This window comes from Panthera uncia (genome assembly GCF_023721935.1).
Source record: "Panthera uncia isolate 11264 chromosome B3 unlocalized genomic scaffold, Puncia_PCG_1.0 HiC_scaffold_1, whole genome shotgun sequence".
NCBI classification, from domain to species: Eukaryota; Metazoa; Chordata; class Mammalia; order Carnivora; family Felidae; genus Panthera; species Panthera uncia.
In genome coordinates this window covers 43,878,401-43,902,596 of record NW_026057582.1, presented here as the reverse complement: position 1 = coordinate 43,902,596, position 24,196 = coordinate 43,878,401, and the positions used below count along the sequence as shown (strand labels likewise).

At 41.6% G+C, this 24,196-nt stretch overlaps 1 protein-coding gene across 1 annotated transcript; it reads left to right on the top strand.

The window, feature by feature from the left end:
* The first annotated feature begins 5,393 nt into the window (after positions 1 to 5,393).
* Positions 5,394 to 24,013, top strand: LGALS3 (galectin 3). The gene is made up of 6 exons (XM_049612743.1): positions 5,394 to 5,479; positions 12,515 to 12,536; positions 14,217 to 14,624; positions 16,690 to 16,778; positions 19,790 to 19,955; positions 22,912 to 24,013. The coding sequence occupies exons 2-6, from the start codon at positions 12,519 to 12,521 to the stop codon at positions 23,065 to 23,067; spliced, it is 837 nt and encodes a 278-aa protein (XP_049468700.1). The 5' UTR covers positions 5,394 to 5,479; positions 12,515 to 12,518; the 3' UTR covers positions 23,068 to 24,013.
* Positions 24,014 to 24,196: the final 183 nt, after the last annotated feature.

Here is a 24,196-nt window from a genome sequence, read left to right as displayed (position 1 = left end):
AAAAAAAAAAAAAAAAGAAAAGAGAAAGAAAGAAAGAAAGAGAAAAAAGAAAAAAAAGAACTACAGGCTAATATCCCTGAAGATCAGAGATGCAAAAATCTTCAACAAAATATTAGCAACCCAAATCCAACAATACATTAAAAAAATAATTCACTGAGATCAAGTGAGATTTATTCCTGGGTTATGAGTGAGGGTGGTTCAATATTCACAAATCAATCAAAGTGATACATCACATCAATAAGAGAAAGGACAAGAACCAAATGATCATTTCAATAACTGCAAAGAAAGCATTTGAAAGTACAACATCCATTCATGATTAGAAACCCTCAACAAAGTAGGTTTAGAGGGAACACACCTCAACATAATAAAGGCTATATATGAAAAGCCCACAGCTAACATCATCCTCAGTGGGGAAAAACTGAGAACCTTTCCCCTAATGTCAGGAACAAGACAAGGATGTCCACTCTTAACACTTTTATTCAACATAGTACTGGAAGTCATCGCTATAGTAATCAGACAACAAAAAGAAATAAAAGGCATCCAAATCAGTAAGGAAGAAGCGAAACGTTCACTATTGCAGATGACATGACACTATATATAGAAAACCTGAAAGACTCCACCAAAAAACTGCTAGAGCTGACAAATTCAGTAAAGTCACAGGATAAAAAATCAATGTACAGAAATCTGTTGCATTTCTATATACCAATAATGAAGCAGCAGGAAAAGAAATTAAGAAAATAATCCCATTTACAATTACACCAAAAATAAGATATCTAGAAATAAACCTAATCAAAGAGGTGAAAGACCTGTACTCTGAAAACTATAAAACACTGATAAAATAAATTGAAGATGACACAAAGAAATGGAAAGATACTCCATGCTCATGGATTGGAAAAACAAATATTGTTAAAATGTCTATACTACCCAAAGCAATCTACACATGTAATGTAATCCCTATCAGAATACCAACAGGGTTTTTCACAGAGCTAGAACAGAGTCTGAAAATTTGTATAGACCACAAAAAACCCTGAATAGCCAAAGGAACCTTGAAAAAGCAAAACAAAGGTGAAGGCATCACAATTCTGGACTTCAAGTTGTATTACAAAACCATAGTAATGAAAACAGTATGGTGCTAGTACAAAAATAGATACATAGATCAATGGAACAGAATAGAAAGCCCAGAAAAGAACCCATAACATGTGGTAAATTAACCTTCGACAAAGCAGGAAAGAATATCCAATGGGAAAAAAGAATATCTCTTCATCAAATGGCTCTGGAGAAACTGGACAGCAACATGCAAAAGAATGAAACTGGACCACTTTCCTAAGCCATATACCAAAATGAACTCAAAATGTACTAAGACATAAATGTAAGACCTCAAACCATAAAAATTATGGAAGAGAACATCGGCAGTAACTTCTTTGACATTGACCACAGCAACTTCTTTCTGGATATGTCTCTGAGGCAATGGAAACAAAAGCAAAAAGAAACTATTGGAACAACATCAAAATAAAAAGCTTCTGCACAGCCAAGGAAACAATCAACAAAACTAAAAGGCAACCTACACAATGGGAGAAGATATCTGCATATGACATATCTGATAAAGAGCTAGTATATAAAATATATAAAGAATTTATAAAACTCAATGCTCCAAAAAACAAATAATCCAATTAAAAAATGGGCAGAAGGTAAGAATAATTTTCCAAAGAAGACATACAGACAGCTAACAGACACATGAAAAGATGCTCATCATCACTTATCATCAGAGAAATGCAAATCAAAATTATAACGTGATATCACCTCACACCTGTCAGTGTCCAGAGTGTTAACCATTACACCATGGAACGCCACTCACCTCACACCTGTCAGAATGGCTAAAATAAAAAACACAAGAAACAACAGGTGTTGGCGAGGATGTGGAGGAAAAGGAACCCTTTTGTACTGTTGGTGGGAATGCAAACCGGTGCAGCCACTCTGGAAAACAATATGGAGTTTCCTCAAAAAGTTAAAAATACAACTACCCTATGATCCAGCAATCACACTACTGAGTATTTATTCAAAGAATACAAAAGCACTTCAAAGGGATACATATACCCTGATGTTTACAGCTGCATTACTTATATTAGCCAAGATATGGAAACAGCCTAAGTGTCCATCAACTGATAAATGTATAAAGAAGATGTTTTACATATCACAGTGGAATATTATTCAGCTATAAAAAGGCATTAAAATCTTGCCATGTTGTAACAACATGGATGGAGCTAGACAGTATAATGCTAACTGGTATATAACAAATATCATATGATTTCACTCATGTGGAATTTAAGAAACAAAACAAATGAGCAAAGGGAAAAAGAGAGAGAGATAACCCAAGAAACAGACTTTAACTATAGAGAACAAACTGATGGTTACCAGAGAGGAGGTAGGTGGGGGAATGGGTGAAATAAGGGATGGGAATTAAGGAGTGCACTTGTCCTGATCACCACAGGGAGATTTAAAAAACTTGGGAGGGGTGCCTGCATGGCTCAGTCGGTTGAGCGGTCACCTCAGGTCATGATCTCACGGTTTGTGAGATCGGGCCGCGCATCCAGCTCTGCAACTGACAGCATGGAGCCTGCTTGGGATTTTCTCTCTCTCTCCCTCTCTCTCTGCCCCTCCCCCACTCACTCTTTCTCTCCCAAAATAAAAAATAAACATTTTTAAAACCTTGGGAAAAACTAAATAAAAATAATAAATAAATAAATAAATAAGTAAAATGGGGACAAAAATTCCTGCTCCCATATATATATGTAAAGCACTAAGCATAGTACACAGCACATTATAAGTGCTCAATGAATATTAGCTCTTATTACTCCTAACATTATTTTTTGATATACACATATGTTGTGAAATTATTACCACAGTAAAATTAGTTCACATATTCATCACCTCACACATTACCATTTTTTGTGTGTGTGGTGAGAACATTTAAGACTACTCTCTTAGCAACCATCAAATATGTGATCTAGTATTTTTAACAATAGTCATCATGCCATACATTAAATTCCCAGAACTTATTCATCTTGTAACTAAAAGTTTTTACCCTTTGACCAACATCTCCCCATTTTCTCCCACACCCCTAGACCCTGGTAACCATCATTCTACTCAGTTTCTATGAGTTCTTTTAGATTCCATATATAAGTAAGATCATATGGTATTTGTTTATCTCTGCTTGGCTTCCTTCACTTAGCATAATACCCTGAAGGTCCATCCATGTTGTTGAAATGGCAGGATTTCCTTCTTTCTCACAGCTGAATATTTCCGTGTGTGTGTGTGTGTGTGTGTGTGTGACATTTTTTTAATCCATTCTTCCATCAACAGACACTTAGGTTGTTTCCATGTCTTGACTGTTGTGAACAATGCTGCAATAAACATGGGAATGCAGATATCTCTTCAAGATAGTGATTTCATTTCCTACCCAGAAAGTAGGATTGCTGAATCATATGGTCATTCTATTTTTAATTTCTTGAGGAACCTCCATATTGTTTTCCATAATGGCTGTACCAATTTACATTCCAACCAACAATACACAAAGCATTCCTTTGTTTGCACCCTTGCCCACACTTATCTCTTGTCCTTTTGATGATAGCCATTCTAACAGGTATGAAGTGATGCCCCATTGTGGTATGGACCTGCTTTTCCCTGATAATTAGTGATGCTGGGTGCCCTTTCAGGTACCTGTTGGTCAGATGTTTTCTTTGGAAAACTGTCTGGTTCAGGTCCTTTGCCCATTCTTTAAATAGGGTTATTTGTTTTTTGTTGTTGTTGTTTGTTTTTGTTATTGTTGTTTGCTATAGAGTTCTATGAGATCCTTATATATTTTGAAGACTAACCTCTTATCAGATACATAGTTTACAAATATTTTCTCTCATTTTGTAGGCTGTTTTTTCATTTACTGATTATTTCTTTTGCTGTGCAGCTTGCTAGTTTGATGTAGTCCCACTTGTTTATTTTTGCTTTTGTTGCTTGTACTTTGGAGTCTTACCCCAAAAAATATTGCCATAACCAATGTCAAGGAGCTTTTCCCTTGTTTCCTTCTAGGAATTTTGTTTTGAGGTCTTACAATTAAGTCTTTAATCCATTTTGAGTTGATTTTTGTTGAGTAGATAGCAGAACTTTAAAAAATTCATCTTAGGCATCCTTAACCATTTCACTCAGCTATTATTCAGTGAAATGATACCAAATAAATACCTTTTCTCTTGCAAGAATCACTATTTGTTGTAAGAAGTTTTCTTAGAGTGGTAGCTTTATCCTATTCCTGCCTCTACCAAAGACTTTTGTGTTTAAACTGTTCCTCCTTCAGGGGCGCCTGGGTGTAACAGTCGGTTAAGCCGCTGACTTTGACACAGGTCATGATGTCAAGGTTCATGGACTCAAGCCCCACTTCAGGCTCTGCGCTGACAGCTCAGAGCCTGGAGCCTGCTTGGGATTCTCTGTCTCCCCCTCTCTCTGCCCCTCCCCCACTAATTCTTCTTCTGTCTCTCTCTCTCTCAAAAATGAGTAAATATTAAAAAAAATAAAATAAAACGTTCCTCCTTCATCAGGATCGTGCTCAACCTTTGGAGAAACAAAGACTTTCTAGGAAGGTATTCATTATTTCATTCATTCATGAAAAAAATATTTAGGGAGAACTTATTACACACCAAACACTGGGTAAGATGTGGGGAGCAAACAAGCCAAAGTAATTTAGGGCCGTCAGAGCGAGGTGGGTACCCACCTCACAGTTCAGAAAGTGAATGAATGCAGGGCCAAGAACCGGGACCTCCGCCCGCGGCCCTCCCTCCCTCCCACCTATCTCACCCAGCACCTCAGAAAACTTGCCAGCGCCCTCCCAGTGACACGAGTCACCGTGCACTTCTAGGAAAGGCTTTGATAGTGAGAGAGGGTTTAGGGAAAATAAATGCAGAGAGGAGAGTGTCCGCAATTCAGGCAGCAAATAAGCAAACATGGTTAAAATAAGCCAGCAAGCAAAGCGTTAAATAAGCATACTCTGAAAGCTTCGCAGACTCTGTCTTGGTCTGAGGAGTGACCAGGTGAATCTGGAGAGAGGGCGGTGAACGTGGCCACAATTCCAGGTCTCGAGGGGGGGGGGGGGGGGGGGCGGGGGAGCCGGCGGGGGGGTGGGGGGGGGGGGGGGACGATGCGGGGCGGGGCCCGGGGGGGGGGGGGGGGGGGGGCGGGCGCAGGAGACCGACTGGAGGCTGCGGAGCTGGGGGTCTCTCTAGGTCAGGAGCCACTGCGGCGCCGGGTGTGCGGTGGGGCAGCGCCCGGCCCCACGGCAGGGAGAGGCCCGGGTGTGTGTGGGTGGAGGTCCCGCCCCGGGAGAGGCGGGCCGGCCGGGACTATTTGAGGCGCGGAGCCACCGCCCCGCCAGGGATCGTACCAGTTCGCTTGAAGTTGCCCCCCGTAGCAAGCTAACTAGGGAGCTCTGGGCTGTGGGGTGAGTGGCGGGGGCGCCTGGGGACGGGGGACGGGGACGGAGCCTGCTGACGGCCCCGACGGGGCAGGGGCGAGAGCGCCCGCGCGGGGGTCGGGGGTCGGGGGCCGGGGGCCGGGGGCCGGGGGCCGGGGGCCGCGGGCCGCGGCTGGGCGCGGAGAGGCGGAGGGCCGCGGGCGGAGCTGGGGGAGCCGTCCTGGGCAGGGGCCGTAACCTGCGAGCTCTGGAAGGAGCGGTGTGCGACTCCGGGAAAGTTAGCGGCGCTTTGCACACACTCACGCACTTTGCTGGGCGGGCCCTGGGTGTGTGCGCGGACCACCCGCTGGGGCGCAGGTCACCCTCCGCAGAGACTGGGAGGCTCGACCACGGCGTCCCGCCTTCCCACCGCGCGCCCGGGTTCCAGTTCGGGGTTAGGAAGCCGGTCCCCCTTCGCAGGAGGTGGGGAGCCTGCCCAGGGACTCTGGAGGCGGCTCCTGCGCCCCGGGACTGGGCTGCGCGGCCGCTGCATCTGGCTGTGGGGCGCTGGGGCTCTTCCAGCAGGCCTGGCGGCGGCAGGGGCTGCAGCGGCTCTCGGGGTGCTGATCCCTCAGAAAATGGTGATGCCCCGGGGCCTGAGTGGGCATGTGCCCGGCTTGGCGAAGACCGCACATCCTAAGCTTTTGCAAATCGGTGACTCATCCCTGCCCAGATTGGCTAGCTTGGGCATTAACATCCCGGATCTGTGCTGAGGACGTGTTGGGTGTGGCAGAATGGTAGCCCAAAAGTGCAGAGCTCCAGCTGGGGGCAGCTCTTAAGACATGTATGAAGATGTATTCTGAATTATCAGTACCTTACATAAAAACACTAAAATGTGTCCATTCTGAGGAGTAGGACCTTAATGCCAGAGAGTCACATAGGGCACACGTAAGGTGAGACCCCCCCTTCAAGTTAGTGATTGCTAGTCCAGATACTGTGGAATGTTTGTAAAGTGACTCCTGGGAGATGGGTCTCTGGACAGTAAGGACAGGTGAACCGCAGTGACCCAATCTGTTTCTTGGATTCTGGGAAAGGAATGGAAAAAGTTCATCTGTGTTCTTTGGAAGATTGGAACTGCTTCCTAAATTCATAATGTTTGGGGGTTACACTTAGAATCAGCATGTTCTGGGGAAAAGTTTGATGATGGTTTTTGAATGTTTTGAGCTTAAAAGTGTTAGACGAATGCCTCACCACGTTACTTAAGTAGCAGAAGAGGGGGCACACTGCCTGATAGATTGACCCCCAAAGCTAGCTTTTTTTCAATGGAATAGGCAAGTCTCACTCTGTTCAGAGGTCTTTAATCAATATTTCACTATGCTACAAATAATACATAAGTGCTTTACTTATTTATGTTTTTAATGTTTTACTTTTGAGAGAGAGAGAGAGAGAGCAAGTAGGGGAAGGACAGAGAGAGGGAGACACCGAATCCGAAGCAGGCTTCAGGCTCTGAGCTGTTGGCACAAAGCCCAAAATGGGGCTCTAACTCATGAACCATGAAATCTGGAACCATGAGATCATGACCTGAGCCCCAAGAGGTGCTTTAATATAAAGACTTTTTACTTATTGCTAGTGACGTCAAAAGGCCAGTATTGGTCTCTCCTATAACTTAGGTACCTATTTGCCTAGCATCTCATCAGCCAGACTTTAAATCTTTTTTTTTTTTTTAAGTTTGTTTGTTTATTTACTTATTTATTTAGAGATGGGGCGGGGGGAGGCATGAGTCAGGGAGGGGGCAGAGAGAGAGGTAGGGAATCTCAAGCAGGCTCTGTGCTGTCAGCTCAGAGCCTGATGTGGGGCTTGAACTCAGGAACTATGAGATAATGACCTGAGCTGAAGTCAGATGCTTAACCGGCTGAGCCAGCCAGGTGCCCCTAGACTCTAAATCTTAACTGCAACAGAGACTTATATTCATATGTTATAACTTGAGCATCTCATGTTGACCTTAAATAAGATTGGCTTATAAAGTTAATGTATCCGAGACTCATGGTAACTTATCTAAACCATAGCCTCTCTTTCCTGTGATAGTTTGGGAAACAGGCTCCTCCTGAGGACAGCTGAGTTAACATTTGGTATCTAGTTCCTGAACTGGTTCTTCTCATTAAATTCTGAGTGGTAAGCCTGCCAGAACAGTGCTTGCTATAAACTTCCAATTTGCTGCTGACTAAGTATCATGTGTTCTCTCTTGATTGATGTTCAGCTTTTCCATAGGGGGAAAAATCAGTAACTGAGAGGCGCAAGGTAACTTTAGCTTCCTTGATGCTGAGGAACTATGATAAGAAGGAAATCCTAGTAAAGGACCAGTTTCCTTTATTCCAACTCAGCATCACCAAATTTGGCCTTGGAAAGTGGATTTTCCTCAAGCCCTGCTCCATGTTTCGGCAACTGCCTCCTGTATTCTTCGGAGAGGAGTGTGGGCAGTGCCTTGGGGTTCTGAGGAAATACATTCATGATCCACTTCTCTTTCAGCTCGTATAAAGGTCAAGGCCCTTTGTGAGCAGAAATTTCAGAAGTGCTCCCAGGAACCCTGACTACTGGACTAATTGCTAGGTGGGACTAGAATAGCATAGTACAGTAGATAGCCACTCTTTATTAGAGGGTAAAGTACAATTAACAGCCAATTAAAATGGTCTGCATTATGACTCATGTTTAAATTCCTTATTCCAAAGCAACACTGAACTACCTCCTGTAGGTTTTTCCAAATATGAAGACCCAGGTAGTATTTCCTCAGTGTTTTGTTTTGTCTTTGATATAGTTTCTTTTCTGGAGCTTCTAAATTCTCTGATTCTGGGAATGGCAGGATAGGGTTCATATATCTATAGCATCTGTAGGGTGAGAAGTTTTTTTTTTTTTTTTTTTTTTTTTGATTATCTCTTTATATAAACAATCCATCTAAAAAGAAAGAAAGAAAGAAAGAATTTTTCCAGGCAAGTAAGAAGACTTTTATCCAAATAGTTTTTTTTTTTTTTAAGTTCTATGGTTGCTAGATTTCAAAAAAGCATTGGTTATAAACTTTTTCAAAAAAGAGATCTGATGGTTAAGAATTAAAATAGCAAAACAGTGCATACCCAGTTTTTGGAAAAGTACACTTTATTGGTTTAAATATGGTTATAATTAGTAAAATGACTGTGCAAAATGGCATCGTTGTATTCAGTATTGGATACAGTGAGTGTTGGAGCTCACTGAATGAGTCACCCAGCTTCTTCTGACAAAAACATGATCGTTTTAAATTTGTTTATAATTTCAACATGTTATGTAGTTCTGAGTGAATAAGCCAGAGAATTAATTTCTAAGTGAAGTAATAAATACTTTTTAAGGACTATATTTTAACATTTCAAAGAGTGAAGATTTTACGTTAGTATAAAATGAGTTTGAATTAAGAGTGAGGGTCCTTGGACCCTTGGTTGTTGGCCTGCCAAGGACGGAATGACTTTAGGCCACCATATTAGCTCTCTAAGCCTCTGTTTCCTCACCTCTAGAGTGGGAATATTAACCTTCCCCTGAAAATCTTGTAAGATTATTATCAGAATGAAAATAGGAAAGGTATAGGAAAGTGCTTCATAAACCAAAAAGTACCACACTAATGCAGGATTTCATTATTCTAATGGGCTTGTCTAATGTGTCACAACACAATCCAAACTGTCACCCAAGGCTTTATGTGAAACGCAGTGGAAAGAAATTGAAATCTGCTTTGTTTCTCAAATTGTTTTGGTTGGAGCTGGAAATAAGCTGAATATGCTCCAGCAGAGACTTTAGGAAGAAATGTTAAATTTTGGAAATGCTGTCTTTTTTTTTTGAAATGTTGTCTTTAGTTTCTGGTTTTAATCAGCCTTTAAACACATCTTAGTTTGATAGGTGTTATATTAATAAGATACTTTATAAGGCCAATGGTACAGATTTAGCTAGGTTTTTTTTTTTTTAAGTTTATTTATTTATTTTTAGAGAGAGAGCAAGTGCGAGCAGGAGAGGGTCAGAGAGAGAGGGAGAGAGAGAATCCTAAGCAGGCCCCAGGTTGACTGTCAGCACAGAGCCAGACGTGGGCTCCATCCCACAAACCAGGAGATCATGACCTGAGCCGAGATCAAGAATCAGACGCTTAGCTGACTGAACCACCCAGGCACCCCCAGATTTAGCTGGTTTTAACTATTGAAAATAACTTTTTGGCTTTTATTGATCTGTATATCTACATTTCTGGAGGGATATACACACTAATCAGCTTAAAGTGTTTACTCAACCAGGCACAATTTTGCCCTCCCTCCCTTGCCCCCAGGATATTTGGTAATGTCTGAAGACATTTCTGGTTGTCACAATGGGGAGGGGGGGTATTGTGCTGTTGACATCTTGTATATTGAAGCCAAGAATGCTGTTCTACATCCTGTAATGTTCAGGGCAGCTCTGACTCTGACGGTGTATCTGACCTGAAACGTTAGTGGTGCTGAGGCTGTGAAAAAGCCTTTACCAAATGGGGATATTTAAGAGAAGTCAACAATATGTATAAAGTTATAAATCTGGGTCTTTGGCATGTTGCCTAGGAATGGCAGAAAAGTTTGTGTGATCAAAGGAACTGAACTCTCTGCCCACCTTGAAGTTCAAGACTATTTCCTACTGCTGTCCAAAACGAGAGTCTTTGCTTTCTTAAGAAATATCCCTTCTAGGGCGCCTGGCTGGCTCAGTCAGTAGAGCATGCAGCCCTTGATCTCAGAATTGTGAGTTTGAGCCCCACTTTGGGTGTAGGGAGTCCTAAAAATAAAATCTTTAGGGGCATCTGGGTGACTCGGTCAGTAAACGTCCGACTTCAGCTCAGGTCATGATCTCACGGTCTGTGAGTTCGAGCCCTCTGTGCTGTAGCTCAGAGCCTGGAGCCTGTTTTGGATTCTGTGTCTCCCTCTCTGTGCCCCTCCCCTGCTCGCTCTCTCTCTCTCTCTCTCTCTCTCAAAAAACATTAAAAAATAAAAATAAATTTAAAAAAATTAAAAATAAGAGACATCCTTTTTTCCCCCTTTTCTGTAACAACTCTTCTCTCAAGTTCCTCTTGCGGTGGCAGCACACTTTTCTAAGCAGTGGTAGCCTTTTAAGGAAGGAACACCAGCAGAGGAGCACCTGACTTCTGCTTTAAAAGATCAAATGCCGGGCGCCTGGGTGGATCAGTCGGTTAAGCGTCCGACTTCAGCTCAGGTCACGATCTCAAGGTCTGTGAGTTCGAGCCCCACGTCAGGCTCTGGGCTGACGGCTCAGAGCCTGGAGCCTGTTTCCGATTCTGTGTCTCCTTCTCTCTGCCCCTCCCCCGTTCATGCTCTGTCTCTCTCTGTCTCAAAAATAAATAAACGTTAAAAAAAAAAAAATAAAAGATCAAATGCTACAAGAAACACATGAATATAAGCCCTGGGAGCGTCACTGTGACTTCCTAGCCAAACTGCCAGCAGTTTTCCACTTTAGAAGATGGACACGGTGATATGCTTAAACTGCTTCCAAATATGTTTGAGAATGCTGAGATTAAAAAGGAGATGTGCAGAAAAAATTAGTAGGAGGTAACATTTAACTGGGTATAAGTAACAGCAGAGTTTGATAAGGTATCTGGTATGTATAAATGAAGGACATTAAGTCCTAGGAGGGGCTCTGCCTTTTTTTTTTTTTTAACCAAAAAGTGTAATATTTTACAATTTTAGGACATATCAATTAGGATCTCTTGGGGTAATGTCATTTCTTAAAATAATTTAGTAAATCTCACAAGTGAGCAACTCAAGGAAAAAGAGAGTCTGATTGTTTAAGGGCCAGGTCACTTTGGCAGATGATCCTGATCCGAGAAAACTCACCCAGGCCTCAGGAGTCCCAGGTTGTCCTCCTCCCCTCACTGCCAGAGCACCTGCAGCAGGGACAGGTGTGAAATATCTTCTATGGTTAGAGCCATGGCTCAGGGAGAGGAGCAGGAGAAAGCAGGAGTGATATGTCAAGGCCTCCCCTGGAGTCAGCTTTGGGCAAAGCCAACTCTGTTTGGTATCATCCTACCCAAAAATATTTTCCTCCACATTGTCTGACTCTCCTCTCATCTCCTCTCCTCTCCTCTTTTTTTTTTTTTTTTTCCCCACACCCTTGTTTGTTATACTGCTGGAGTTTCATTTGGAATAAAAAATCTCTTGAAATAAAAAAAGGAAGAAAGGGGGAAGAAAAGAGGCATCTTGTGCCTGCCTTTCATTTTCATTGCTCCACATCTGATCTCACCTCTCAAGGCTTAGCTCAAACAATACCACCTCTTCCCCTCTTAGAAGTAATAGTTCTACTTGAGATGCCCCATCACACAGTCTGGCTCACAGTATTGATCCCTTGTGATCCCTGCTGGCCTGTGAGCCCTTTGACCATACAGATCTTGGCCTATCCATCTTCAAACCCAGACAAGAGCCCACACAGTGCCTGACCCAGAGCAGGCATAAATATGTGCCATTGGAGGAATAAATGATTGGCAGTAGCTACACATAGGGGCACTGGTTTTCAAATCTCAGTAGAAATCAGTCAACTCTGCTTTCCTCCTAAAACCCTGAAGATGGCAGGGGCTGATCTTGGGACCGGGAAGGGAGGTGGGTGATTACCCTTTGTAGGAGGCTGAACCCTTTGTAAGAGGTGGTGGAAAAAGCGCCCAGGAAGGAAGGTGTGGAGGATCACTGATGAACCAGGACTGTTTGTGTTTTTACCAAAGAAAGGGGCAGAACATTTTCTTCCTTGTTCTTCTCTCTCCTGTCTTGTAGGCCCCAGGATTCAGAACACAGGCTAGTATGATTAGAGTTTAAAGTTATGAATTAAATAGGGCTTGGTAATCTAGCTGCAGTGCATCCCTGCCCTTTGATGAGCTGTTTTGGTAGTTCCAACACCACTGATTTAGGCATATCTAGGGAATAAACTGGCTGGGGAATAAAATGCCTGCCTGTAGATTGTCTAGAACTGCCCAATGAACTATTTGTGATGTTGTGTTGATATGGAAACTGGTCAAATCTAGGATCAAATGATAACCTATCTTTTTTTTCCTCCTTTCAGGAAAATGGCAGACAGTTTTTCAGTAAGTGTTTTATGTTTATTTTCTTAATATATATTCCATGTAGGTTGAGGACTTTTTTTTTTTCTTTACCACCAGACATTCCCTTCTAATTTTCTCACCATTTGCCTTCTGGCTTTAACTGCCCAATGAGGGCTTACTAGCTGAAGTCTTGTTTTTCCAGAAGCAGATTCAAGAAGAAAGGGAGGCAGATAGAGGCCTGAGACTCACTAATAGTAACTCCTTTACTGAAAAGCCTGGGGCAGAAGCAAGTGGATTTCATGCTCAGGAGCTGAGAAATAATATGAGCAATGGGAAGTGTGGTGCAGTCTGAGCATCCTAATTTCTGTGATTGTTTTTCTCACATCAGTTAGAGAGTATGTGCTTTTACATAGAGGAAGGCTAGCTCCTGACTTTGGCAAATTATGAATGGCAGCCCTCCATGCTCTGAAATGATGGAGGCAAGAATAAAGTGATACAGGAAATGTAGCAGCTGCGCAGACGTCCCATGAGGCAGAGAGGAAAAGAGAGATACCCTGGCTTCTCACTTCTTCCCACTCTTTAATCTCTTGCCAGTACTGCCCCTTAGCCAGACTCTGGAAGCCTGGCAAACACCATCTGCAGGGGTCAATTTCCCTGAGATCAGGGCAAGGGAAGGAAGAGGGATGGATTTGACCAGCACATTGGGAATATGGCAGGGCTGACTCTTTGCTATCAAACATGGAATTCACTGAACTATGGGAACTCAGGCCCACCACCCTGACCACCTGCTAGAGAGCATCTTTTCATCTGAACCATGTAGTTGTTTGATTTTGATAAGCCATGATCATCAAAATGCAGATAAGGCAAGTACAGACCTGTATCAGACACCACTGTGCATGCCCATGCACCTATTGTGCCTGCCTGGGCCAGGCTTGTGGTTCTGCTAGAAATTAGAAATGGGACTAGGAGCCCTTTGAGAGCTGCTAAGAATGTAACTACCCCTTTCCAAAGTCCTCTTCTGGAATGGTCTTGTGAAATGGGATGGAGACTCTTATTAAGCTATCCTGGTTCTCTCCAAGGAAAAGTCTGTGCCATTGGATAGATGTGCTAACTTTACCACGTAGTTAATATATTGACCCACTATGGCCAAGAAAGTATAGCAATCATTATTAGAATAACAATCAATCAATAAAATGCATTCTTTATGGCAAGACGATTCATGTTGAGAACTGTAAATTGTTTTACTTTCCATTTTCTGTATGGCTCCCCTCCTCCCCAGACATTAATCAACCTGGAATCCCACTTACTTAATGGCATGATCGGGCCTTTTAAAAAAAACCTAAACTTTAAAATTTTTAAATAGTCCTAGATTTACAGAAAAATTGCAACGATAGTACAAAGAGTTCCAGTATAGCCTATGCTCACTTTTCTCTATTGTTAATGTCTTACATTAGTATGGTACACTTGTTAGAAATAATGAACCAGTGCTGATACATTCTTACTAAAAAAAAAAGAATAAAGTGATGAAGCATATGTCATCTCAAAGTCTCATTTTAGTCTTAGGAACTGCAGACTATTTAATAGGTGGAAAAAGTTTGGTTGATATGAATTTCATACCTTCACCATATCCCTCTACTTCTTAGATCACATATTCCTGTTTCCTGAAAATTCTGTTTTTGTGAATGTTTTTCCTGCTGTAATTGTTTACGTCTTTCTTTCCAGCTTAATGATGCTTTGTCTGGATCTGGAAACCCAAACCCTCAAGGATGGCCTGCCGCATGGGGAAACCAACCTGCTGGGGCAGGGGGCTACCCAGGGGCCGCCTATCCTGGTGCCTACCCTGGACAGGCACCTCCAGGCACCTACCCTGGACAGGCACCTCCAGGCACCTACCCTGGACAGGCGCCTCCAGGAGCCTACCCTGGACAGGCGCCTCCAGGAGCCTACCCTGGACAGGTGCCTCCAGGAGCCTACCCTGGCCCCACAGCACCTGCTTATCCTGCACCAACTGCACCAGGAGCCCACCCTGGGCAACCAAGTGGGCCTGGGGTCTACCCTCCTCCTGGACAGCCAAGTGCTCCTGGAGCCTACCCTGCTGCTGGCCCCTTTGGCGTCCCTGCTGGACCACTGGTAAGATGGAGTTAGTTGTTTCATATACTTGATTGTGATCAGGACAAAGCTAATGAAGAAAGAACACAACAATTGTCTGGAGCGTTGGTGCCATTACTTTGCTGTGCTGTGGCTGGGAGCTGGCTCTGCACACTGACATGCAAAGGGCTTCAGAGAGACCTGAAGCTTTAAATTCACTGGTTAGAGCCACTTTTCGAGGACCAGCCATGATGTATATCAGTCCAATAGAAAAAAAATAGTTATTTGTATTGCGTTTAGTATGCATACTGTTAGTATAAAGAGAAGTCAGTGTATCTTTTGAAGACATTTGTAAAGCAGCTTTAATATAAATGAAGTCAAGATCATAGTAATGGGGGAACATTTTGGTTACTATTATTAATATACACTGAGTACATAACATGCACCAGCAGTGTGCTTCTATGTGAATGATTTCATTTAGCCCCATAACCACCCTAGAGGATATGTTATTATCCCTACTTTACACTCGAGGAAATGGGACAATAGAGAGTCATACAACTTGCTCGGGGTCATAGAGGGAATGTGTAGGGAAACCAAGGTAATGTGGTTTTGAAAAATCTTCTAAAGGTAATTTTGTGATCTAAGGATTGAATTTCCCTTTATGTTAAAACCCACTTTAGTAAATGAATTCTAAATGTAAAATCTAACTGTGGGGCTCCAGACACATCTCAGACACAGATCCTTCCCTTCCAGATGTATAGACTAGTTGGGGGATAACATACAGATGTGAGGCAAGTGTTTAGTAGTAGCATGGGATCAGACCCTTCCAGGACTATGTGGTTGCTGGCACAGGTAGCGTCTGACCTGCTTTTAGGTCAGCTTAGAGGAGAGTGCAGAGAAGGTGTTGGGAGTGTGGGAGGCATTGAACAGGGCCTTGACCACAGTTAGTCATTTGTAGACAGATGGGGACTTGGAGGCTGTGGAAAGGAAGAGGCAGATGTGAGAGAGGTTACAAAAGAAGCCCAGGAGCTAGTGGTTAGGTCTTAGGAGTCAGAGATGACTGGGTTTTTGATAATGGACAACTACAGCACTGGCCAAGGGACAACCCCAAACAGGAAGTCGGGAATGAGACCTGATGGGGGATGGGGAAGAAGAGACAATTCCAGCTCACACCTGTTGGATATGAGGCATTGTAGCAAATTCAGGAGGAAGTATAAGGCCTGGAGAGAAAAGACTTGGGTGGTGGTTGAACCCAGGAGGAAGAAATTATGAAGGGAAAAGAGAAGAGCCAAGAGAGTTTTGGGAATATTTACAGCACCTTAAACATAGATGGTCAATAAATTTTTGTGGAAGAACTAGGGAATGTATTAAATAAAAAAGTGTTCATTTAATACATAAATTATCTGCCTTTAAAAAAAACTAAACTTTAAAATTTTAAAGTTCTAGATTTACAAAAAAATTGCAAAGGTAGTACAAAGAGTTCCTGTATACCCTACACCCACTTTCCTCTGTTGTTAACATCTTAAATCAGTAAGTATCTGCTAAGTATCTGTCACATTCAAAGCACCCTGTTGACGTCATGTAAGTAGAATTTAGGAGAACTCACAAGTCCCCAAATGTGACAATGTCTGCCCTCAGGGAGCAAAATAACCATGGTGAAGTACATTATGTGACAAAGGTCTTAAGAGTGGCACAAAGTTGTGTATCTAAAATTGATACAATTATATCTCAATAAAAATAATAAAAGAAGAGTAGCTAGCAAAAAATGTTAGTGTTGATTGCAAGGTCTAGCGTAAGCCTTTCCAAAAAATAGTCCAAGTGAATGAATTATAGATTGGGATGTCTTAGTAATTACTGAGAAATACAGTGCTCCAAAAGGGAATATGTTCTGTCTTTGGTACCAATTAACTGATGGTTTTATTCTTGATTATTGCTTGTGCATGGAGGAAGCCTTATCTCTTCAGGCCCTGTGCAGGGTGGCTTGAGAGTCTGGAAAAATGGCTTAAATTAGGATTATATGTTATTCACATTCAGCAACACACTTTTCTTTCTTTCCCCAAGAAAATATGACTCTTTATTAACACATACATGTTTTTTTTATCCCCAGACTGTGCCTTATGACCTGCCTTTGCCTGGAGGAGTCATGCCTCGCATGCTGATAACAATTCTGGGCACCGTAAAGCCCAATGCAAACAGGTAAAGAGCAAAATTAGCAACTCAAACATATTTGTCAATTGCCTCTTGAATAAAGAATGATCTATTTTGGATTTTAATGAAAATTCTAAAGCTACACATTTAGAATTCTATCCCGTAGAATTGGGATTATCCCATAAGTCAGTGTATGTTCCCACCAAGGGACAAAGTGTCCCTCGCTCAATCTTGTTTTTCTCCCAGAACCACAAGGAAACAGTTCTCCTTTGTGAGCACAAAGAGAGAGAGCAGAAAACCCATTCAGAAAAAACTAGCTTTTCCCTCACAATGAGAGCCTTAGAATTTAAGGGAAGTAGAGCCTCAGTAATGTAATGCTTGGCCATCCCTCCACTCTGAGCCATATATTGTCTAAAAAACCAAGCATGCATTTCATGTCTAGATGCCCATCAAAAACTGGGGTGAGGAGCACCTGGGTGGCTCGGTCAGTTGGGTATCCAACTTTGGCTCAGGTCATGATCTCGCGGTTTGAATTTGAGCTCCGCGTTGGGCTGTGTGCTGACAGCTCAGACCTGGAGTCTGCTTCAGATTCTGTCTCCCTCTGCCTCTCCCCTGCTCACGCTTTCTCTCTCTGTCTCTCTCTCAAAAATAAACATTAAAACAATAAATAAATAAAAATGAAAAATTAGGGTCAAGACCACAAAGATCACACTGGATGTGATTTTGAGTTAGTGAGAGCTTGCGTATCATACCACTCTCTCCTCATACTTGTACAGATCACCCTGCAGTCATGCATGGCACAGTGCAGTCTAAGATCTGGTGAGCTTCACTGCCATTTCCGCCTTCCTACTGGGCACATCAGGAGAGTCCCAGATTCCCATGGTGTCAGCCCGGTCTACAGATGTTAAGTGGCTGGATGGGGGAACACTAGTCTTCTGAGCAGACACTATTTACTTAAAGATTTGGAAAGAAGTTAAAGACTTCATCAAAATAAGTCAGCCTTTGCCATTGGAACTGGTTTGATGGAGGTGAGCTAGGATGGAGTAAGACTTTGAGCTAATTTAGGAAAATCCATGCTGATTTATGGCTGCCCTGGAATGCCTGGCTCTGGTTATCACCACTAGTTATTTACATGTAATATGAGCAGGTTAAGGATATCCTGAAGACATCCGGTATACCTGTCCCTGAGGTTAGTGGTACCATTAAAGCTCCTGCAGCCATAAATTAATCTGTGTTTCTGGGTTTTGTAAACAGTGCACAAAAGGTACAAATTCAAGCTATGTATACAGGTATACAAGAAAGAATCCATAAGCAGCCTGTGTCTGTCACCTTGCTCCTCGTGGATTAATGGGAACCACCTTGTCTGTTACCAGGAATTGGACTCCGCCTCCAGCTTAATCATTTACATTCAGATAGCTCATTTACTACCTCCAGCCAGTTTTCCCTGGGTCTGTGTGGTAGCCACTACCCTTTCCACCCAGCCTATACAGCTTCTCTAAACACAGTGCTTACCTGAACAATAAAGCTTGTCTCACAGCCAGTTATAAAACGTATATATCCTCTGCCTACGTCCTTATCCATCTTTCTTCCCCAAATACCACACAGAACCCAGCACACGTGATCCTGTGCGTATGGCACTCATGATTTGTGAATATCTGCCCTCCTTCCTCAGCCGCTATCACACAGAATCACACTGGTATGTTTGCCTTATTTAGGGTTATTGCATTAGAAACTTCAGCTCCAATAACACTAGAGATGTAGACAGAGCCTGTGGCAGATTAAAACTAATTTTGGTTGAAATGATTAAGAGGATAGTAAACAGAAAAAAAATGGTTGCTTGCTTCTGCAAAATCTGTGTGAGGAATTACATAAAAAAAAGAATGCTTAAGGTGGCAGAGATGGCAAGATCTTCCTTTTCACTGTAGAGAAAATACAGCCATTGGAATTTTTAGTCAAATACAAATTCTGTTGTCGTCTATTTTGACCCTCTCCCTGTGAATTTAATATTGGAAGATACATTTGTGGTTGTATATGTCTGTTACTGGGTAAATGAAACAACCCAAGGAATCATTGTTAATAGGTCTAGAGTGTAGACCTTGCTTTAAAACAAGAACACCAGCTGATTCTGATGTTACTACTCTAGGGAGCACACTTTGAGAAGCTGAGGGATAGAGTTAATACTCTAACAGTCCGAGGACTTGTGTTTGCATTAACAGCCAAGGAGAAGGAATAAGGTCAAAAAGTTAAGCCAGGACTTCCATTAATTCCACTTCACATCATGGAATGTTTATCACATTTATCGCCATGACCTCACAACTTAGCAACAGGATACCGAACATTATGTTGTCTCATTCTTGTTATTTTAGGACTTAGGTTTTTGGTTAACTATAAGGAAGGCAGGTATTCGATAGCTTTTATTTATTTGACTGGCCTGCCTTTCATAGGTATTAAAAGTAGCTTGGGAGGGCAGGGAGGAGGTAAGCATTATTATTTGCCATGTAAAGCATAAAGTGGCCCTAAACTTACATAAGGAAACCTTGAAGAGTTTTCATAGTAGAGGCAGTAAAGAGGGAATGATAGCTGAATGCAATGATGTGACCAAAGACAATGAGGTAAAACAATGGAACACATACTGCCTTACTTACTTTCAGATACTACAAGAGTACATCAAATACTTGGCCTAGTATACTTTCCAATTTGAAGCCATACTCTGGTTTATTTACTTCCTGTTTAGAAAATATCCCTGAATTTATAAACTGATTTGCTCTTTAGAAAATTGTATGTTCTTTGGGGCGCCTAGGTGGCTCAGTTGGTTGAGTGTCTGACTCTTGGTTTCTGCTCAGGTCATGATCTCAAGGTTCATAGGTTTGAGCCCTATGTCAGGCTCTGTGTTGACGGCACAGAGCCTGGAATTCTCATTGTCCTCTCCCCTTGTCATGCCCCCTCTCTCTCTGTGTGTCTCAAAAATAAATAAACATTAAAAAAAACCCTATGTTCTTCACTTGATACATATGTACAACTTGAATCATTTTACTAATTCTGGTCTTTGGTTTAAACAGACTTGCTTTAGATTTCAAGAGAGGGAATGATGTTGCTTTCCACTTTAACCCACGCTTCAATGAGGACAACAAGAGAGTCATTGTTTGCAATACAAAGCTGGAGAATTTATGGGGAAAGGAAGAAAGACAATCAACTTTTCCATTTGAAAGTGGTAAACCATTCAAAGTAAGTTATTGCTACTATTATATATTGATAATGTATATTTTTCATGGGGAATCACTCTAAAACCACAATGCATTTGAACTGAATTTTTTATCAACTGTCCCGGGAGACCTAACTAGGACATATGCTCCTCATCTCAGGACCAGGCTCAGCAGGACTCGCACACTCCCCAACTCCATTCACGCATTTCACCATTGTCCCTGTTGCTACACCTTTGAGTTTAAGCTTTTCTGGAAATGAGAAAAATAGCATCTTTAATAAAAAAGGCAGAAAGTCTTGATGGTACAGTTGGGCTGAGATTTAGTTCTTTAATACAGTGTAGTTGGCATAGCAATCAAAACTAATTTTGTTAAGTTCTAAAATTAATGCATGTTTGCTTTATGAAAAAATGTATAGGTTTTCAAATTAAAAAGTTCTCCATCGTTTCTCCTTTCCCCCAACCTCACAAAGGTTGCAACTTGGTCAGTATCTTTCTAGTATTTTCTATGACATACAACACACTATTTATCTACTTTATTTAAAAAAACTTTTATTTATTAAGTAATCTCTACCCCTGAACTCATGACCCTGAGATCAAGAGTCACATGCTCTACTGCCTAAGACAACCAGGCATCCCAACATACTTTTCATTTTTAAGCACTGCTGTAACAAAATATTAGGACCACAGTGTTGCGTTGAGAGTAGAGTGGTTTGTAGAGAGTCTACTAATAGCTAGACTGTAAACTCCTCAAGGGCAGGGTCTTATAAGGACCATATTCTGTATTTGGTGGACATCTTTTCATAGTAGAACATTTTTACTTAGGGGCACTTAGATGGCTCAGTCAGTTAAGTGTCTGACTCTTGATCTCAGCTCAGGTCTTAATCTCAGGGTTGTGAGTTCAAGCCCTATGTTGGGCTCTGTGCTGTGGATGTGAAGCCTTCTTTAAAAAACAAAACAAAACAGAGGCTCCTGGGTGGCTCAGTCGGTTAAGTGTCTGCCTCTTGATTTTGGCTCAGGTTATGACCTCAAACTGGGCTTGGAACCTGCTTAAGATTCTCTCTCTTCTTCTCCCTCTGCCCCTCCCCTGCTCATGCTCTCTCACACGCTTTCTTTCAAAAACAAGCAAATAAAACATGGTTACGTAATAGTATTTCAACTGTTGAGATATGTGATAATTCAACGAGTACCCTATTGATAATTTGGAGTATGTAAATATTCTAAATGAATAAAACCTGGAAGGCTTGTTTTACTAAAATACTGTAGTAACTGTCCTTATCTTTGCTTCCTAGAAGAATAATTTTATTCCACGAGTGTACATATTTAAAATTTAGGTAAGATATTGCCAAAGTGCTGCTTCCAAAAGGATGTAAGGATAAATGTGCTCGCTACTAATTATTGGGAAGTGTTCCCACTGCTCTTGCCAGAACTGGTTGTTATTGATCTTCACGACATTTGCCACTTTACTAGAGGAGTTCTACTTTAGTATGTTTATTTATTTATTGAAGTACAGTTGACATACAGTGTTACGTTAATTTCAGGTATACAACATAGTGATCAACATCTCTATGTGTCATGCTGTGCTCACAAATGCAGCTACCATGTGTCACCATACAACACTATTACAGTACCATTGACTGTATTCCCTATGTTGCACCTTTTATCCCAGTGACTTATTCATCTCATAACTGGAAGCCTGTACCTCCCACTCCCCTTCAACCATGTTGCCCATCCCTGTATCCCTCTCCCCTCTGGCAACCACCAGTTTGTTTTCTGTATTTATGGGTCTGTTTCTGCTTTTTGTTCATTTGTTTCTTTGTTTTTTAGATTGCAATACATGAAATCATGGTATTTGTCTCTCTCTTTTTTTTTTTAATTTTCAACGTTTATTTATTTTTGAGAGAAAGAGAGGCAGCATGAGCAGGGGAGGGGCAGAGAGAGACAGAGACAGAAACCAAAGCAGTCTCCAGGCTCCAAGCTGCCAGCACAGGGCCCGACACGGGGCTCGAACTCCCGAACCATGAGGTCATGACCTGAGCTGAAGTCGGACACTTAACCGCCTGAGCCACCCAGGCGCCCCTGTCTGACTTATTGCATTTAGCATAATACACTCTAGGTCTGTCCGCATTGCTGCAAATAGCAAAATTTCATTCTTTTTAATGGCTGAGTAATATTCTATTGTATATATATACCACATCTTTATCTGTTCATCTGTGGATACACACTTATGTTGCTTCCATATCTTGGCTATTATAAATAATGCTGCAGTAAACATAGGGGTGCATCTATCTTCTCAAACTAGTGTTTTTCATTTTCTTTGGGTAAATACCCAGTAGTGAAATTACTGGATCATATAGTATTTCTGTCTTTAATGTTTTGAGGAACCTCCATAGTGTTTTCCACAGTGGCTGCACCAATTTACATTCCCATGCACAAGGGTTCCTTTTTCTACACATCCTCACCAACACTTGGTGTGTTTATATTGGCCATACAAAAACTTTGTTTTTATGTAGACACATTATTAAACTTTTCCTTTATAGCTTCACCTTTATCATTTTTTTCATTGTCTTTTGCTTAAATCTTTAAATATCTGGAGTCTATTTTGAAAAAAAAATTTTTTTTTAACATTTATTTATTTTTGAGACAGAGAGAGACAGAGCATGAACGGGGGAGGGTCAGAGAGAGAGAGAGAGACACAGAATCTGAAACAGGCTCCAGGCTCTGAGCTGTCAGCACAGAGCCTGACGCAGGGCTCGAACTCACGGACCGCAAGATCATGACCTGAGCCGAAGTCGGCCGCTTAACCGACTGAGCCACCCAGGCGCCCCTCTGGAGTCTATTTTGACTGCAAAGTCACTTCTTTGGACTTCAGTCAGTTCCACAGATGATCATACAGATGAACTATGGGACATTCTGAGCTCAAGCCAGACTGGTTTGACATAAATGAACATTTCTAACAGTTTTGTGTATGTGCCATTTCAGATACAAGTGCTGGTTGAATCTGACCACTTCAAGGTTGCGGTCAATGATGCTCACTTGTTGCAGTACAATCATCGGATGAAAAATCTCCACGAAATCAGCAAACTGGGAATTTCTGGTGACATAGATCTCACCAGTGCTTCACACACAATGATATAATCTTACAGGGGAAGTTTTAAAAAAATGAAATTGAATATAAACTCTTAGACATTTAAATCTCATGTTTACTGGCTGAAAAATTTTTCCTTTATTCATCAATGTCCTTGTAAATCACTCATTTAATAAACATTCTAAGAGTTACCTGTCTTCATAGGTCATTTAATTGGGGCAATTCTTTTTTTTTTTTTTTTTAAGATTTTTTTTTTAAGTGATCTCTGCACGCAACATGGGGCTCAAACTCACAACCCTGAGATCAAGAGTCGCATGCTCCACTGGCTGAGCCAGCTAGGCATGGGGCAATTTATTCTTGATAATGCATAATGGACTCAGTGGAAAAGGAATATGTAGCAATATTAATACTGCATTAGAGTCTCCCAAAGTTTCCTATGCTTGCTAAAATAAGAAAATAGTATTTTAACCTCTGTGCGTTTCCATAAAAACCAGAAGATACTGCAAGGAAATCATTCTCCCACTCTCTTACTTAAGGAAATATATTCAGAAAATAAGAAAAAAACAAAGTTTTTTTTTGTTTTTTTTTTTTACTGTTAGCATTCTGGTGTATTTTTCATTCCTATTTTCTCTTTCTAAACTATACTTAGCTGTTTTCAAATATAGCTGTTTTGAAACCTTGCTGTAAGTTCTCTTGGTTTTTAGGAAATATTATATTTATAAAGGAAAAAAGCTCTTAATTGATCTATAATAAGCTTGAGAATTAATAGTTCCCATTGCCAACATTCTCAACCATGCCTTTCTGCCCTTCCTCATTATCAGCAAGCCCAAAGATGAACACAATTTCAAAACTAGGATGTAGTCATAGCACTTCAAAAGATCAAAATATTGTTTGGTCTATTGTTTCTATACTACCACCTCCTAGATATTTTATTATTACAAGGTGGGTTCCTCAGGAAGCAGAGATGAGAACACAATAGGTTTATGGCAGAGAATTAACAACTCGGGATGAGAAAGCACACAACTGGGCAGAAGAAGTTGGGCATCAATGCCTCAGCCCACCCTGCAGGGGTTCTGCAGCTGGGATGATCCTTTGGAGCTGTCAAGAGGACACTGATCAGTGAATAAATACAAGCCATCTGAGAAACAGTATGATCTTGGGTGAAGTGGCTGTCTTCAC

Bases quoted from the DNA above. Each gene is read 5' to 3' on its own strand.
- LGALS3 (XM_049612743.1), top strand. The intron at 14,625-16,689 runs GTAAGATGGAGT...TTTTATCCCCAG, and splicing joins GCGTCCCTGCTGGACCACTG to ACTGTGCCTTATGACCTGCC. The intron at 19,956-22,911 runs GTAAGTTATTGC...GTGCCATTTCAG, and splicing joins AAAGTGGTAAACCATTCAAA to ATACAAGTGCTGGTTGAATC.